The sequence below is a fragment of the Labrus bergylta genome, chromosome 8 (genome assembly GCF_963930695.1).
Source record: "Labrus bergylta chromosome 8, fLabBer1.1, whole genome shotgun sequence".
Lineage (NCBI taxonomy): Eukaryota > Metazoa > Chordata > Actinopteri > Labriformes > Labridae > Labrus > Labrus bergylta.
Genome location: NC_089202.1, coordinates 3,177,417 through 3,195,280, shown reverse-complemented (window position 1 = coordinate 3,195,280; position 17,864 = coordinate 3,177,417). Strand labels below are relative to the sequence as shown.

Genomic DNA, 17,864 nt, shown 5'->3' with positions numbered 1-17,864 from the left:
CACCCCTCCCCACACAACTGCAAAAAACTCATTTTCATCAGAAACAGTAAAATGGTTATTCATTCACGAAGGAATTCACAATCGTCATAAAAAATCCCACGTCTTAATATTTTCGGTGTGATTTTTTAAAAATTATAATAATATTTGGATGTACAGATTATTTAGATATACATCTTTTGACAAATGGTGAAATTTGTAATATGAAAAATTACATTTATGTTGATAAGAAATCACTTGTGATAAATACGTTTTCTCTCGTATTTACTTCCTTCCCCTCAGCCTCGCACATCTTAATCCTTTCAGTCCTCCTCCGTCCATTAATATGACCCCATGCTTCCAGGGCATTTTAATGCAAATAGATATTGGTAAAGTTAATGGCTAGTGTGTTTATTTAAATCCACAAGCATCTGGCAACAGTGCAAAACATCGTTTCTCTTTTCACTTATTTTTACGGAGGTGTAAGGGCAGTGACAGAATATAAGATACAAAAATTAACAATACATTGCGTGTATGACACTTTACAGGCCCAACAGTCTGAGAGTTATAAAAAGATATTTACTTTTTACAGTAAATAATTTATGTCTTGTGTGATTACTGTCAGCAAACGATAGAATACGTCTCCAGTTGTTGCCATCGTGCGTAAAATGCCCATAAACGAGAAGTATCGTTTTTATAAAGCTGCGACTTTGTGACTGAAAGCCAGCCGTACACTCACAAAATATCATCTCACATAAAAGAAAAATGCCCTGAGATGAATATGACGCTGAGCCCCAACAGACGGCTGGGAGATATGATATGATGGGAGGTCAGATCTGGGTGAACAGTAACGTGGTGGTACATCCTAGTGGTGGCTGAAAGCAATGGGCTGAACCTCTGCTTGGGGGTTAACTCTCACATACAGCGCAGTCCCCCACACACACGGAGCCATGCCCAACACCGAAGAGACCGACTGCGCTCGCGGGCTGCCAGAAGATAACTTCAAAGTTGGTTTCGAAGTGAGCGCGAGAGCCCAATAGAAGGGAAGACACTGATTGGCTCGTTTTTTATTCGGAGACGAATCGGCGTTTGAGTGTTTGGCCACCAGATCTCCAGAAAAAGCCACTTTTTGGAAAGCGCACCGAGGCATACAGCGCGACCGGGAGGTAGAACAGCGAGAGGAGGAGGAGGAGGACGAGGGGAACTTCATCACGATCAGAAACCGGGAAGCGACTTGTCTAATGCAGGACAAATGACTTTTTGACCATAGTGACTTTGTCTCTGTAACTGAGAGGAGGACTGTTGCTAATCGTGGCACTGTTTTCTCAGCATACGCGCGTCAAAGTTTGGAGAGCAGAGCTGCGCCATTTAAAGAAAAGAAAAAAAATAAACCCTGGACAAATTTGACTGCTACCATCAAGAACTGTACTCGTCCTGTCCACTTGCAAGTAAACCACATCGCAGAATGTCAACAGTAAACTAACATCCCTGAGACTGTAAACATCTCTCTGTCTGAAGGAAGTGTGTGTTAACAAAGTTACCGCGACAGAGAAAGTGCAAGGAGTGAGTCAAGCTCCTGTGACAGACTGTTTGAGGAGACGCTTTTTTGTGCAGTTGTGAGCAAAAAGCGGAATGAAACAGGTCAAAGAGATGAAAATTAGAAATCTTTCGAGAAGAAGCGCGGCGGTGAATCTTCGGCTCTTGTGAGTCGGTGCGCTCGGTGAAAGGAGAGGAAAAAAAAGAGCCTGACGTCCCTGTTGAAGACCCCCCCCCCCCCCCCCCCCCGCCCGCCCCGTGAGCCCGGCACAACAAGAGATTTGGTGTGTTGTGTTGTGTTGTTGGGGGAGGCTGGATAGTAAAGAGAAAAGAGACGGATAAAGTCTGAGAGTGAAGCGGCTAATTGCTCAGTCCGTCCCTCATTACCATATCCAATGCGCGTCCGCTGGACTCTAGCCAATCCTCCCCACCTTCACACGGTGCCATTAATCGCGAGGCATTATTCACTATCATAATTATTATACCGACATGCGCAATCCAACGCACAGCAACAGCAGCGACAGAAGCAGCGACATCGGCTAATTTCTCATTTCCCCCCCCCTCTCACTTGCTCCGCTACTAGACTGTTTGCGAACTTTTTTTGTGCGTTGATTCATTCGCTCTTCGCTGATGTATCTGCCAAACGCAGAGGCATCACGGAGCGCAAAAGCAGAAGCATCGCCAGCACTGACGCCAGCAGCATGTCCCGACGCAAGCAAGCCAAGCCGCAGCACCTCAAGTCGGACGAGGATCCCGCACTAGCCGGAGTGGTTTCCGAGCACGGTGAGTGGGACCTGATCAGCTGAGCTCTCCTTTCTCACAGAAAACTTCCTTTTCACAGCCTTTTCTTCTGCACTGTGTGTTTCAGCATTTCACTCTGTTTTAGGAGCTTTTAACGAAGTTTCACAAGTTTTACCTGAAATCCAAAGTGCTTTGACTCCTTGTGGATTATTACAAATTTTTCAAAGAGATTAATCATGTCGATAGTTTCGTAAAAAAAAAAAATCTTAATATATTTCTAATGACACATTGTTGAAGTCAAAAGTCTGCCCGCAATCGACGGCTGTAGTGTGTGCGGTCCCCGGTAGAGAAGTTGTGTGTTTGTGTCCAACCTGCAGCTCGCAGCACCGGCTGCTGGCTGATAAATGACTTTAGAGATGGATGTAACTAATGCATACATTCATTTACACCAGTTTACACTTAGAGGCTTTAGACGATGCGCTGGAGGCCTTTTTGAAAGACATGTTTAGAAATAGAATTGATTTAATATTTTCCTTCATGTCAAATATCGTTGCTGTGCTCTTAAAACATGTCTTGAAAATCGTACACATTTTGTGCGTATATGTGTAAACACTCAAAAACAAGCCAAGTCTTCTAAACAGACATGATTTTAAATAATTCGGCAAATATTGAACAGTATCTTTTGGAATTGAAAAATCAAAAGTTCCGCGAAATTTGAAATTAAAAATACTGTACATATTTTTTCTCATATAAAATTATTATAATTTTTTTTGAAGTCTTAGAATTTATTCTCCTTTTTTTAAAGAAGCTTTTGTGTCTTTTTGTCCCTGAGCGCACGTCTGGGTCTCCGAGGAGCAAAATGCGGATTCTGTTGCAGGTCGAAGCCTTGTTTTGTTATGGAAATGTTTTTTGTTTACCCCCCCTCACATAAATTTAGCACACTTGATTTGTTCCCTTTTGCGCACAATGTCGGCAACATCGGTTGACAGAGCTCGTCCTCGCCATGTGGAAAGAATGAGGCTCATTCATGTTTTTTTGTTTGGTTTTTTATTCTGTATTCAGCCTTCTGCGCAATAAAACGACCATTATAGAGTTCAAGTCACATCTTGTGTAAAGCGGAATGCTGCGGGAATTAAGGGGACAACATGACATCTGCAGGGATATATAATCTTCCTCAGTCCAAAGTACAAACACCTTATTGTTATTTGTTTTATTCATACATATTTTAAACTAAAATAATATAAACTGCTCTAGTTCATAAAGTAACACTGTAATACATTATATTAGAAATTCATTTTTATACATTAAGAGTAATTAATAGTCATTTCTAAAACTTTAAAATCCAAACAATTACATCACATTACTTCACTTTTAAAATCATCACTTTTTTTTGAAGTGCCTTCATTGAAGATCCATTTCTTATGGGCATCCTTAAAGCTGGCTACAAATCACTGCCTTTATTTCTATCACACAATAAACAAATGTTGGCCAGCGCACACACGCTCACACTCACACACACACACACACACACACACACACACACACACACACACACACACACACACACTTTGCAGGGCTTCTTTACCATAGAAGTATGTGATGTAATCTCTGGGGAGCAGCTCTCTTTCAATGGGGGAAATGTAAAGTGTGAGTGCAGGGAATCACATCGCTGACTCTTGGCCCTCTTTTATTTTTTTACTCCTTCCATTTTTATCATTTTAAAATTTGAAAACACAAACATTTCTGTTTTAATGTGAGGATAATCTTTACAAGGCTTTAGCTAGAGACATGAAACATCCATCAGGTTGCTCTCCTGTAGGACCAGGGAATGAAACAATACATTTTTTATCACCCTGTTTGACATCTACATGCAGGCATTTCATTGTTTTAATTATTATTGCAATTTATTAATCAGAAAATATTCTAAAACAAATCCACCAAGAGAGGAAATTACTGTAGAATATGTAAAAAATCACATATCCTTTTTTCGGCTCCTGTTTTCTATATTAACATTCACCCTCCTCCTTGGATGTGTATCTTTAAAATGAAGATACACACACACACACACACACACACACACACACACACACACACACACAGACAGTGTTGTGTGTAACCTATAGTATCTACGCAATTGTGCTTGAGACTGGAAGTGGCCGTGGAATGTTCCTGTAGCAGTACCATAGTGGCTCGCTTGTTTTCAGGACAGACGTTGCAGTGAAACAATCCTAATCCTTTGGCAGAACACAGTGAGCCCATACACACTTAAATAAACCTAATAACACCATGTCTCATCCAAAACTACCTCACACACGGCCTACAAATGTCACACTGTCAGTGTATCATTGCAGCATGATCGGATTCTTCGCTGCCTCGTGCTGAGCTGCATCTCGTGACGACACTATTGATCGCTGGCTCTGACAAATCATTGCATATAATGTCGAAGGAATTCAAAGCTCCAATTGTCAGTCACTGCTTCATTTAGACTTAAAAATCTATACATGTTGGCCGCTGGTAAAGAGAAAGTCAAGCTTTCACGTGTCATTCCAGATGTGCTCGATGACGTTCTGTCCAGGGTGCATTTAATGAAAATAGGATTTAAACAAGAAAAACACCACAGCAGTGAGGAACTTTTGGTTGGAACTTTCTCTTGTGTGTTCATTTTTTTTGGGATCTTAAGTCCTTCAGTTCGATCCGCCCTTTTGTCTGTGAATTGATGTCACTGTGCAGCTCAGTGAGGACCTCTTTCATGTGCTGCATCACCCCAAACATGAAAAAACTCAAATCAAGTGCCAACAAGCCCGTGTCTGGCATATCATCTCTCCCTCAGGCCTCCCGGACACTTGCCCCCTTGGGGCATGGGGGGTTGTAACTGTGTGTGTGTGTGTGTGTGTGTGTGTGTGTGTGTGTGTGTGTGTGTGTGTAATGTGTGTGTGTGTGTGTAATGTGTGTGTGTAAGGATGGATAGAGGAGGAGGAGGAGGGTCCGCTTAGGAGTGCTTTTATAAAGCTTGCTGACTTAACCTTTGTCTTGCCCTGGCCAGCCAGGTCCTGCCGCTAGATGTCAAGCTCCTTGTACAATTAGAACATGTGTGTTGTTGACCTTGGATGTGTAGCTTACTCGTGTAAGTGTGAGCAGCCGTGGGCTTTTCATCTCACCACAGCTTCCTCCTGCATCCAGTGTCTTTGTAGGTGTGCATGCAAAATGTGATTGGAGGCTGAGGTGTCTGTGTTGCGTATTGACATACTTTTGTTCATCACGCTCTAGAGGTAAATTTCCCCAGCTACAATGATTCATGAGATCAATTTCAATAGAAAAAGGTACATTTTACATGTCATAAAAATGTCATATCTACAGCTGAGGTGATACCTAGGAAGTATATTTTGTCATACTTTCAAAAAAAAAAGCCTCAAGTTCCATTTTGAATGCTTAATTCACTGACAGAAATATGTTCATTTACTCAAAGATAAACTCTTTTCTCAATTCTCAAACATACAGCTGCAAAATGTAGCACTCTTTTTTTTTCTCACATAGTACATAATGTAGGCTGGAATAATCAAGAGTTATGAGGTGCAAAAATATATAATCTATTGAGGAAATCCCTGCTGACAGTGACAACATGCCTCCCCTGCAGCAGGGCTTTGTTTGGCTTTTGTTTTAATCCCCTCTCACCATTGGGTGCAGGCCTCTGGACCACCCACACAGTTGTGCCAAAGATGTCTTCAAGACAGCACTCAAATATGGCTGTGTCTTAATTACTACTCAGCACTGAAAACACACACACACGAACAAGTTCGGCCCTGATTGGAAGGAAGGACTAGACAGGAGAGACATTTTTTAAACAGGATACTTTAGTAGATTTTAAGGAAAGATAACAAGACTTTCCCTTGAGGACTTTTATTTCTATCCTGAGATTTTTTTCTCTTTCAATGATTTTGTCTTGATCATTTTCTGATCTTCATGTGATTTGTTTAGAAAGTAGACCCCTGAAGGAACGGAGAAAAACAGATTATTCCTGTTGTTAATGATGTTTTTTTTTTTTGTGGTTTCTGGGTGTGAAAAGTGAAATAGTTTTAAGTCTCATTTGAAAACCATCATCTAACAGTCTGAATCCAACATGAGCTGATGCACAGATCTTGATTTGAAAATACAGATAATGTTAAATATGTATTTGGCCTGCTGAGTGTGAGCCTGCGTTAGACGACCACCTCGAGCTCTGTCGTTAATCCACACACACAAACATACTCGGACACAGCGAGCCGTCTTGACGGGTGACACACACGGTCATGTGGACAGAGTGCCGTCACTGAATACTGTATTGCAAATGCATACACAAACAAATCGTTAATGTTTTGGCTGCTCCACATCTGCAGGCAAACGACAAAGGCCTCCCTGTTTGCGCAGATATGACTGTACCACTCTGCAGCAGGGCTGAACAGGCTGATGACTGACACACGCACACACATTTACACACACACACACACACACACACACACACACACACACACACACACACACACACACACACACAGAGCTGTGCTGAGAACGCTCAGACCTCTGCCGATTTAGCACGGGATCATCTGAGGAGTTGATTAATTTGTTTCTTGCAACAGAGTCATTACTCTCCGAGAAGAGTGCAATTGCAGAATTTTTTTTTTTTTTTTTAAAGAATTGGTTGTCTGGAGAAAAAAAATGCAAATAGTGGTCGATAAAATGAGAGGAATTAATGCAAAACTTAACCACTTTACCAAGACATCCAGTATTTAAAAGGTGAAATTTACTCTTTATTAATGTGATTTTCAGAGTATATTTTCTTTTTTATTTCTCTGTGCCCTGAACGGTCCTGTGCCGGTGTTTAAATCATTCAGATAAAATGCAACAAAAGGCACGCAATACATCTGTCCAAATAGTTGGCTGTCAAATCGTATTGAATAGAAAATTACTTCTAAATTCACGAGTTGAAATACGCAATAGACTTTTGGGATTTGTGACCAAAGAACACAAAGGAAAAATGTAGTTGGAACAAGAATTCCAACATTGTTGAGCCCAGCAGGCCTTGTGTGTATTTTTTTACCCTCCCCTCCCAACATGGGCTGGACCTACAGTGATGATTCTCTCTGCAAGGGTCCAAAGATGCTGGAGAGGAATGCAAAGGGAGGAGAAATTGTAATAAGGCTGTAAGAGCATTGGCAGTTTTTGGAAATTCCTCCTTAAGTTTTATGTACAGAAAAACCTTAAATATGGAGTATGACTTATTTAAAAAGAGATAACAGTGACTTTAAAATGAAGTAAATGTTACCAGTGCCATAGTCTGAATGTGTGTTCATCAAGTGAATCTGGAAATTGTTAAGAATGAGACAATTTTATAATTATCGAATGCTCTCGCTCAATGCTCGGCTCTGTGGCTCTCGCAGAATCGGTGCATGGAAAGCATGAATACCTCATCTGATACAATACGTCAGATTAGCAGTTTCAGTTAGCATGCCAAAGATTGCTGGCCCAAGATAACACACACACACACACACACACACACACACACACACACACACAGATTCAATGTCTACAATCCCCCCATTGACTGCGCTCAGCTTAATATTCACATCTCAGTAAATGAAGACTCTTAGAGGAATGTCAAAACGGATTGTGTTTTTATTCAGCCCTTCTTTTCTCATGCTATAGGAAAATCAATACACCCTCTCACACACACACACACACACACACACACACACACACACACTTATTTGCACTTATTGTCTTGCAAACACACAACAGACGCAAAATGTCGCCTCTACACAGCTGCACAAAACGATGGCACCCCATTGTTTCAGGGGGATTGTGAATGCAATTTGAATATTTCACAACTTTGGACAAAGGCGAGACAAATAACGATCAGCGTGCTCTGTAGTCGTTTGTCAAATTGCACACTTTTAAACATGTTTAAAATGTCAGATAAAAAATACCACATCTGGATGACTGAATTGCTTATTTAATGTTTTACAAATTGTACTCTGCAAAATTGAGAATGAGTCAGTTGTTTTGAGCTATTCACAATCTATCATTTAAAAAAGGTAGACTTCTTCACAATTTTCCTTTCATCACTTGCAACACATTTTGAAATTTACATGAATTAAAAAATATATTTTAAAGTGATAAAAATCCCTGTTTCTCTATTGTTTAATTAAGGAAAGTTTATATTTTTGTATTGTAAATTTGTTCATTCAACATTTATACACACACACAGTATTCTCCCTGACAGCAGGAGTGTGTGTGTGTGTGTGTGTGTGTGTGTGTGTGTGTGTGTGTGTGATATCTTCAGGTGTTTATCTCCATACGTACGCCCTTGATTTGTGTGTGTTTTTTATGTGTCTAAATGTGTGTGTTGGGTAAAACGTGTCGGAGTGTGTGTATGAGTGTGAGGTCAGAGGCATACAAATGCCCCCACTTGTAATTGTAGGAATGAATAAAAGAGATTGACAGTAATACCATTCTAATAACTAATCAGCTCAACACAATACCCACTCATTTGTGTTGACCTTTCAACCTCCAATTATGGAAATGAGACCTGCTGTCCGCTGCTGGGCTAAGGAGATTTTTAGCCTGCTGTCACGTGTCACAGACGGTTCCAATCCCTCGCTCCTTTTCCCTTTTAGATTTTGGATTAGAATTGGAGTCTTTTGTGATGGTTGTGTAATATAGATAATGACAACATATTCATCATTTTATCCACTAATTACATTTTATACTGTGTTTATCTTGTGACTAGGATTCTAAGAAGGCAGATTACAAAAAAATGTAAAAGTGGGTACAGAGACTCCCTAAAACTTAAAAAAAAAATCTTGATTTTCTAGATTTGATTTTCCTTTACTTACTTAATTGTTAAAAAGAATGAAACCTGGCAAGACACATTATTCAGTCAAAAAATATTTTATTTTTTCAGCCCTGCCCCCGATAAAAACACAGACCCTGACCAAAACCTTCCTGTTGATAACCTATTCAGTTACTAACTTCAGACCTTGATAGCTCATGCCCCTACCTGAAAGAAAAATCATGATGAATTTTCCCAACTAATGAGTCACTACTATAGCCACAAATTTTTCATGTCTGCGTCACCAGGGCTCCTTCCTCTCTAACCTTTGAAATGGGCAGAAGAACTGTATAACTGTCATGATTACACACTTTAAAGGCATAGAGGGGGCTTTAGTGTTTGGTAAACATGTGCATGTCCTTAACTTCTACAATCATAGCCCATGCTGGTGAAGCCTATTGCATGAGGGGAACTCCTATAGTGGAAGCAAACTTGTATAAATACAATGAATTATCTTCTCACGATATTCATGACAGTGTTGTGTTTCTAGGTTTTTAATGGCTACGAGTCCATACTTAAAGAGATATTAACTCATCTAACAGAAGTATAATCTGAACTGTATTTTGTAGCAGGTTATTTTAGAGAGGCCATCTTTTCATGGAATAAATCTCTTTTATTTGCAGTAATGACTGCTAAATCGTCCTGAGAATATTCATGGTGTAAATTGTATATGAAATAGTTTAATTTCTACATAAATAGTTATATTCCCCGATATGAGCTTGGTATTTGAGTGTAAACAGAACAGAAGGCTCTGAAAAAAAAGAGTACCTTCAGGATGTTGTGGTAGTGAGCAAGCACACTTCCTTTGCATAATGAAAAGGATATATGTACATACGGACACGGGAAAACCGACAAAAATAAACATAGAAGGGAAGCAGTTTTTACTTGGTTTTGATCAGGTGTGAATAAGGTCCATGTTTATAGCTTGCGCTGGCTTGTTTGACTCTTGATGGTTGCCTGTGGAAGAGGAAGTGGCTTCCTACAACTGTGATTAAACATGTGTAACTAATCAGAGTCTTTGCTGCCATGGCACTAGCATGTAATTTGTTGAGTCTTATTTCAGAGAGCATAGGGAAGGGAGAGAGACAGACACAAACCCAGAGAGAGAAGGAGAGCGAGAAAGTGACACTAGGTTTTTTAAACTTAATGCTTAAGTACACAAGTAATATATTATAACTGTTTTACATTTTTAATAGTGAAGAGTGCATGAATTGTAAAAGAGCATTTACCGTTTAGTAACCCTATGCACTCACTTTTGTCCACACAATTTCCCTGACATCATGACAACAAAGTGTTTCAGTCTGGAGTCCCTCGCTTAGTTTCAGGGCTTAAGTATTGCCTTTGCAATGCTAAATGAAAAGGCCAGGCGTTTGAAATTCAGGTGGAAATGACTGGGCTTGATAGCAGAGGGGAATCCTAATGGGGCCATCAAAGTCCTGATTTGTACCCAACAGAGGAGGCAGCTGCGAATTGTATGAAATATTGGAAATCAATAGGTTCTATGGAATTTCATTAAGCGGCAGTATCCACAATTGATAGGCCCTCATAATTTGATGGATTGCACAAAGAAAATTATTAGCTGGCTCTATGGAGAGGGTGTGAATGCACAAACCTGGGTTTTGAGAATTGGTGAACTAGGGCAATTTGTTCAGAGTAAAAGAATAAAAAAAGAATATTGATTTTGGTTATGTTAAAAGAGAGGAAAAAAAATCAAAGGTTAAATCTTTGCAGCACTGCAAAATATGTGTGGATTCTTTATTGATTATTTATTCATTAATTCTTCTCTTTTTGCTCCCCCCTCCTTTCTTTTCTTTCTCCCCCCCCCCCCCCCCCCCACACACACTCCATAACCCTGACCCCCTCTCCTCCCTTTAGCCCGAGGTGATGTGCTGGATGATGCCGACAGCGGGAACGAGAGCCGCAGCGGCAGTGAAGAGACACATATATGTGAGAAGTGTTGCGCTGAGTTCTTCAAGTGGTCAGACTTCTGTGAACATTTAACGAACTGCACCAAAAACCCCCTAGTGCTCATAGTGAATGACAATGAGGACACACCTAATCCCTCACAAGAGTACCCCACAGAGCTCTCCCCTGTCCCAAGCTGCCCTAGTGAGCAGGCTGACAGCGAGGACCCAAGGGAGGGCAGCCACAGTCCTGCTGGTGAGGGGGAGGACATCCAAGAGACAGTTACCCTAAATGGGGTCGATGTCCTAGAAAAGGAGGACGAGCAGATGGAGGTAGAGCTTTCTCCTGAAAAAACTATGGATCTTGAAGAGAGAGATTTGACATCCCCTGAGCCAGACATCCTCCTACCTCAGCTCAATGATGTCGTCCCCTCTACTGATCCGAGCTACGCCATGCCAAGCACCAATGTTACCTTGGAGACACTGCATGGTACTCGGGTAGCAGTTGCCCAATTTTCACAGAGTGTAAGGGCAGCGGTAGGCAGTGGGGTTTCCACCATGGCTATTCCTATGATCCTAGATCAGTTGATGGCCCTCCAGCAACAGCAGATACATCAGCTGCAGCTGATAGAACAAATACGCAGTCAGGTGGCTTTAATGAACAGACAGTCCGCCTCACAGTCTGCTCTCAACCACCATCACAGCAATGCGGCAGGAAATCAGGGGCCTGCATCCTCCTGTGCCCCCCCTGTCACAAGTCAGCTTCAACTACACAACTTCATCACTCCTCCTGTCCATCAGCTGCCTGTAAGGTTGCCGGCCACTCTCAACAGTCAAGGCCCTTCACCTCTGACATCAGCAACAGAGGGGCCTCTCTCTCAAACACAACAAAGTGGCAGTCAGCAGTCGATCTCTTCAATCCCAAACTCATCCTCAAATAACTCTGTGTTTCCCCCACCAAGTGGTACTGGATTGTCATCTCTACTTCCCTCTTGCTCATCCACAGTGTCGAACAACAACATAAGCACTAGTAGCAGTGTAACAGGAGGTGGTGGCATTAACAGCAGCTCAGCTCTTTCCAGGAACTCCACCACCCCTCCCTCACTCAGCCACAGCAGCCTCCTGAGCCCAGCCTCCAATCTACCACTGATACCTCACAGCTCATCCAGCAGCGTTATCTTCCCCAACCCGCTGGCCAGTATTGCAGCCACAGCCAATGCGCTTGATCCTCTCGCTGCTCTGATGAAGCATCGCAAGGGGAAGCCCCCAAATGTGTCTGTGTTTGACACAAAGCCTAGTTCTGAGGACCCCTTCTTCAAGCATAAGTGTCGGTTCTGTGCCAAGGTCTTTGGCAGCGACAGTGCCCTACAGATCCATCTGCGTTCCCACACTGGAGAGAGGCCCTACAAATGTAACATATGTGGCAATCGTTTCTCCACAAAGGGAAACTTGAAAGTCCACTTCCAGAGGCACAAAGAGAAATATCCACATATTCAGATGAACCCCTACCCCGTGCCAGAGTACCTTGACAATGTGCCCACAAGCTCGGGCATACCATATGGAATGTCTCTGCCACCAGAAAAACCTGTTACCACATGGCTTGACAGCAAACCTGTCCTACCGACAGTTCCCACCTCAGTTGGGCTCCAGCTGCCTCCGACGTTGCCGAGTATGATGGGAGGCTTTGGTGATTCTCCTAGCCTCACTCCACTGAACAGGTCCCCCCAGAGACCATCCCCACCATCAAGTGAGTGTGCATCTTTGTCCCCTAATATCATCATTGACTCTGGCATGACCACTACTTCACCTTCCCCAAAACCCAGCCTAGGGAGTGATGCACCTCCTCTCTTGAAACCTGAAGGTGTTCTCCTGCCTCCAAGTTGCTCAAGTAGGCCAGGAGAGAACACCACCACCACAACTACAGCAACTCAAGTGGTCCTCTCTTCTTCTGTCACCTCCAACACTTCATCCGGCTGTGGCCAGATCACTGAACCCATCACAAACCACAACTCAGTTTCTAACTCTGTTTCCCATCCAGTCCTTCCCATGCTCTCAGACCAGTTTAAGGCCAAGTTTCCTTTTGGAGGCCTCCTTGACTCTATGCAAACCTCAGAGACATCAAAGTTGCAGCAGCTTGTTGAGAATATTGACAAGAAGATGACTGACCCCAACCAGTGTGTCATCTGTCATCGGGTCCTGAGTTGCCAGAGTGCTCTAAAGATGCATTACCGTATCCACACTGGGGAGAGGCCTTTCAAATGCAAGATATGTGGTCGGGCATTCACAACCAAGGGAAATCTGAAAACACACTTTGGTGTCCACAGATCCAAACCCCCACTTCGGGTCCAACATTCCTGCCCTATATGTCAGAAGAAGTTCACCAATGCTGTTGTCCTGCAGCAACACATCCGTATGCATATGGGAGGGCAAATTCCCAACACTCCTGTTCCTGAGAGCTTGCAAGAGATGGACACTGACCTCTCCTTTGACGAGAAGAGCTTAGATGCGATGAGTAACTATGATGATGACCTTCTGGATGAAATGGAACAGGCTATGGAAGATGAAGCTGACTTTAAAGAAGGAGAAGTGGACCCATCTAAACCCTACTCACCCGGGAGCTCGCCTCCTACTTCCATAATTTCTAGCATTGCTGCAATGGAGAACCAGATGAAAATGATCGACTCAACTGCCAACATGACTCGTTCCTTTGGTCAGAGGCTTACGCAGAACGGCATCAGCTATGGAGGAGAGAGTGATTGCTTTGCCGCTGATTCCCTGTCTGCAGTGGGGGATGCTGAAGGTCAAAGCTTGGGGAGCCCTGCTCTTTCGGAGTCTTCTGGCTCGATGCAGCATTTGTCCCCAGCTCACAGCCTTTCCGAAAGCCAGCGATGTAGGTCCCCTGCTACACTCAACAATAATAACAACAGCAGTGCCATGACAGCAGAGGAAGGCCAGGACAACAATACAACTAACTTGGCAATGGTGAAGTCGGAAAAATCAGAGACCCCATCTCCGCTTTCTGCAAGTGAAGGCACCGGGGCCCTTGACCTGACTGCCACTCAACCTGGCAGGCACTTTATCAAGGAGGAGAGCCACTTCAACATGCTGTTCCTGAGTAGAGATCGAGGTGTGTATGTGCAAAATTAAATCAAATGTACAAATGCTTTATTCAAACTATTCAGATATCTGCTATGATTTGATTTACATGGTTACAATGTTATATAAACACACAAGAAAAAAATATATAAGGAGAAATGATATATTTATTGCTTTAGAAGAAATCTTGTTAAATATGATTCAATACGATTGAATTGAATCCTTTTCTTAATTGATTAATGAATTAATCTGAATGTTATTAGCCTAATTCGGTCAGTGAGGCCCAAGATTTTTTCTTTTTCAAAGCTACAAGATTCCATGTTTGCAGAATGACAATATTTTTTTGTAATTTCATTGTTTTAATTTCCATCTCTCCTTTCAGGGCTGAGCACTCCTAATTTGGCCAGCACTGCATCAAACATGATTAAAATGGAAATGAACGGACATGGCAAGTCTCTGTCCCTTGACAACTCACACCTGCCGGTGGGCATCCAGGTCCCTGCTGCAGCACCACAGACCACCATGAGTCCCAGCATCAACCCAATGCTGGCTCCCCCGCCTCCACGACGCACTCCTAAGCAGCACAACTGCCACTCGTGTGGGAAGAATTTTTCTTCAGCCAGTGCGTTGCAAATCCATGAGCGCACACACACTGGGGAGAAACCTTTTGCATGCTCCATTTGTGGAAGGGCTTTCACTACAAAGGGCAATCTGAAGGTAAGAGCCAGTTTTGTAAAAAAAACATAAAAGGGGTTTTTCCTGTTGCAAAACTGCTTACTATGTTAGATAGAATACTATTGGTTTTGTTCTAGTTCTAAGAGTAATTTAAGGTTGAAATATACCAACTCATTTTACTCTATTATATATATTCTTTCAAATGTTCTCCAATAGAAAATTCTAGGGCACAATGCATTTGTTGAACTTAATTTTTTGCAATGATGTTGGCCTTTACTACCCAGTCCCATCCTTGTAGAATTTATGAATTGCCATGGGCACGCTCATCATGTTTCTTTTTTTTTGTGTTGCTAATTTTAGGTTCACATGGGAACACACATGTGGAACAACGCTCCAGCTCGGAGGGGTCGGCGACTGTCTGTGGAGAATCCCATGGCCCTGCTGGGCGGGGATGCCATGAAGTTCAGTGAGATGTTCCAGAAGGATCTGGCAGCTCGCGCCATGAACGTCGACCCGGGCTTCTGGAACCAGTATGCAGCCGCCATTACCAATGGATTGGCTATGAAGAACAATGAGATCTCTGTGATACAGAACGGAGGCATCACGCAGCTCCCTGTCAGCCTCGGTGGTGCAGGAATCACTTCATTGGGAGCCATGCCTGGAGGAATGGACCGTGTTCACACTGGCGGCAGCCCTCCCATGATGGGTATGGAGAAGGCTGGTCTGGATGTGGGGGCCGGCCGCCCCTTCTCCAGATTTATGGAGGAAAACAAAGAGATTGGGATCAATTAAAAAACACTTTTCTGTTTTATTTCAAGATAGGCATTTGGCAAAGACTCTAATGAGATAAGAGTCTGATAACAAGGAAAGGAACTGCTGATACCGTCTGAACTCATGCGTACTATATTATGTACAGATTAAATATTTTTGTTTGGTTTTGGAAAAATGGTATTTAGTATTGATTAGAGGTCTTTGCCTTTCACCCACCCACCCCCCCACCCCCAACCCCCTCCTCACTTGATATTTCGCCTATAGGAAGAATATTTGTCTCTTGTTTGAGAATATGTCGTCTTGCAAGATTTGCATGGTACTTATTGGTTTTTATCAGTATGTTTGACTGCTTTTAGGAATTATTTTGAAAACCGGGATCCTGCCTCATTTACGATGGGCAAGCATCTGATCTGGACAGGACTAAAACAGAAAAGATATTTGTTTCAAGACAGTCTGGCAACGCTGATTATGATTGCTCTTTGAAATATTAAGGGGCATGGATAGGCTGAAGAAAAGACTGAAGAATAGTGTTTCTGTGCTCGCCTGATATTTTGTTTTTTCATGAACTAGAAAACTTGAAAAAAATGTTTGAACTATTTTAATCTTTACATTTAGTCTCCCAGCATTGTCTTATAATATTGTCCTGTGTCTTTAGTATTTATGATATTGACAAAAAAGCGGGTATACAAAAATATATTTAATGGCCCAAGCGTTTTATTGATACATTTTTTTTCTAAACTGCAGGCTTCACTGATGAATATCTCTTTCAATAAAGACAGTATGTCATTTGAGTTGAACAACAGAGAAAATTGTACGTTTTATTTGGATATCTGTTGAGACTACGTGTATCTTGTTACACGGTATAGAGGCTAGAGATATCCGAAGCTGCTATGACCACAACCCTGCTTTTAACCTTTGTAAAAAGAAAAAAGAAGTGATCCTTTTGAAGAAATATCTATGTATAGAAATACAGACAAATCTAAAACAGGTATGCATATTTTGTATCACATAAAAATAGACATCATGAGTTGAGAGTATTGGTCATGTTTGTGAATGCACTTTTTAAAAACAAGACGTTTTGTCTGTGAGTTACCGTTAACCTTTTGACTGAGCTATCTATCACATGCTGTTTTCATTGTTTTTCAGCGTACCACTCCTCCAATTTGCTGAGTCGGTTCTCTGTTACTGCATCAGTGCTACTTGTCAGAGTGCAAACTCATCACTCAATCAAAACCTTCTTAAATAAAAATAAGAGAACAGGTGTGTTGGAATGGATTCCTTGTCTGCATCATGTCGTCTCTGTCAGAATTTTATTTCCATCAAATGAACCTGAAAAGCGAGACAATGGTTTATCAAATACAAGGGATATTTCAAAAAGGAGTTCTTTTTAGATATAGCCTTTTTTTTTAATAATGTCTCAACATAATTTTTACTTTTTATAAATGACATGTATTAATACTTTTGATCCGTACAATAAGAGGGAGAAAAAGATACAGTTTTGTGGTTTGGGCCTTTTTAAACCATGAAGCATCTCCCTGATTTTGGAACAACAAAGCACAAATATTAATCATGTTAATATTTTAAAGAGTTTTTACACTAAATCTTTTATGATGTTAAAGCAATTCATTCATTTTAAATAACTAAACATTATCATATCAACTGATTCTGCTACAAGGATTCAGCACATTTAATTATCAGAAGATAAATTGTTTTCTCACTCTGTTATAAGTAAGGTTTGTATTTATTTATTATTATTATTATGAAGAAACTTAAATAATTCTAAATTTATATATTTTGGCTTGTTAACTATTTTCCTCAAACAAAACCCTTCTAAATTCAAGTCATTTTTTCCCCCCTCTAAGATATTTTTTTCTATCATTAATTACTGTGTTTGTGTGTGTTTGTGTATGTGTGTGTGTGGTTTTTTTTGTGCAGCTGAAATGGAACTGTATATCGCCTCATTAATAATGCTTAATATTGTTTATTAATTTGATATAAAACATAATTAAGTGTAGAAAAAATTTACTTAGAATAGAATTATCAAAAAATGTATTACTGACTGCTAACCTTTCAAAAATCATATAATTCAATTCATAAAATCAGATAGGTTATAGTAGCTTTTTTTCATTTGGTGTATGTGTTCCTGATAACTATTATCATATTGTGTTACTGCATACATTACTGTTCGAATAAAATCCTGTAAAATCCATGATAAACAAAACCATGACCACTAGACTTGCAATGGCTCTTATGTAACAGACGAGTAGATTAGGAAATCAAATTGTGTGAGACAATCTGTG

At 41.3% G+C, this 17,864-nt stretch overlaps 1 protein-coding gene across 1 annotated transcript; it reads left to right on the top strand.

The window, feature by feature from the left end:
• The first annotated feature begins 908 nt into the window (after positions 1 to 908).
• Positions 909 to 16,827, top strand: sall3a (spalt-like transcription factor 3a). Its single transcript, XM_020634447.3, has 4 exons — positions 909 to 2,295; positions 10,994 to 14,149; positions 14,501 to 14,835; positions 15,154 to 16,827. Exons 1-4 carry the CDS (start codon positions 2,214 to 2,216, stop codon positions 15,583 to 15,585), a joined length of 4,005 nt encoding a protein of 1,334 aa, XP_020490103.2. The 5' UTR covers positions 909 to 2,213; the 3' UTR covers positions 15,586 to 16,827.
• The last annotated feature ends 1,037 nt before the right edge of the window (positions 16,828 to 17,864 follow it).

Bases quoted from the DNA above. Each gene is read 5' to 3' on its own strand.
- sall3a (XM_020634447.3), top strand. From the start codon at position 2,214: ATGTCCCGACGCAAGCAAGCCAAGCCGCAGCACCTCAAGTCGGACGAG. The intron at 2,296-10,993 runs GTGAGTGGGACC...TCCTCCCTTTAG, and splicing joins CGGAGTGGTTTCCGAGCACG to CCCGAGGTGATGTGCTGGAT. The intron at 14,836-15,153 runs GTAAGAGCCAGT...TGCTAATTTTAG, and splicing joins CTACAAAGGGCAATCTGAAG to GTTCACATGGGAACACACAT.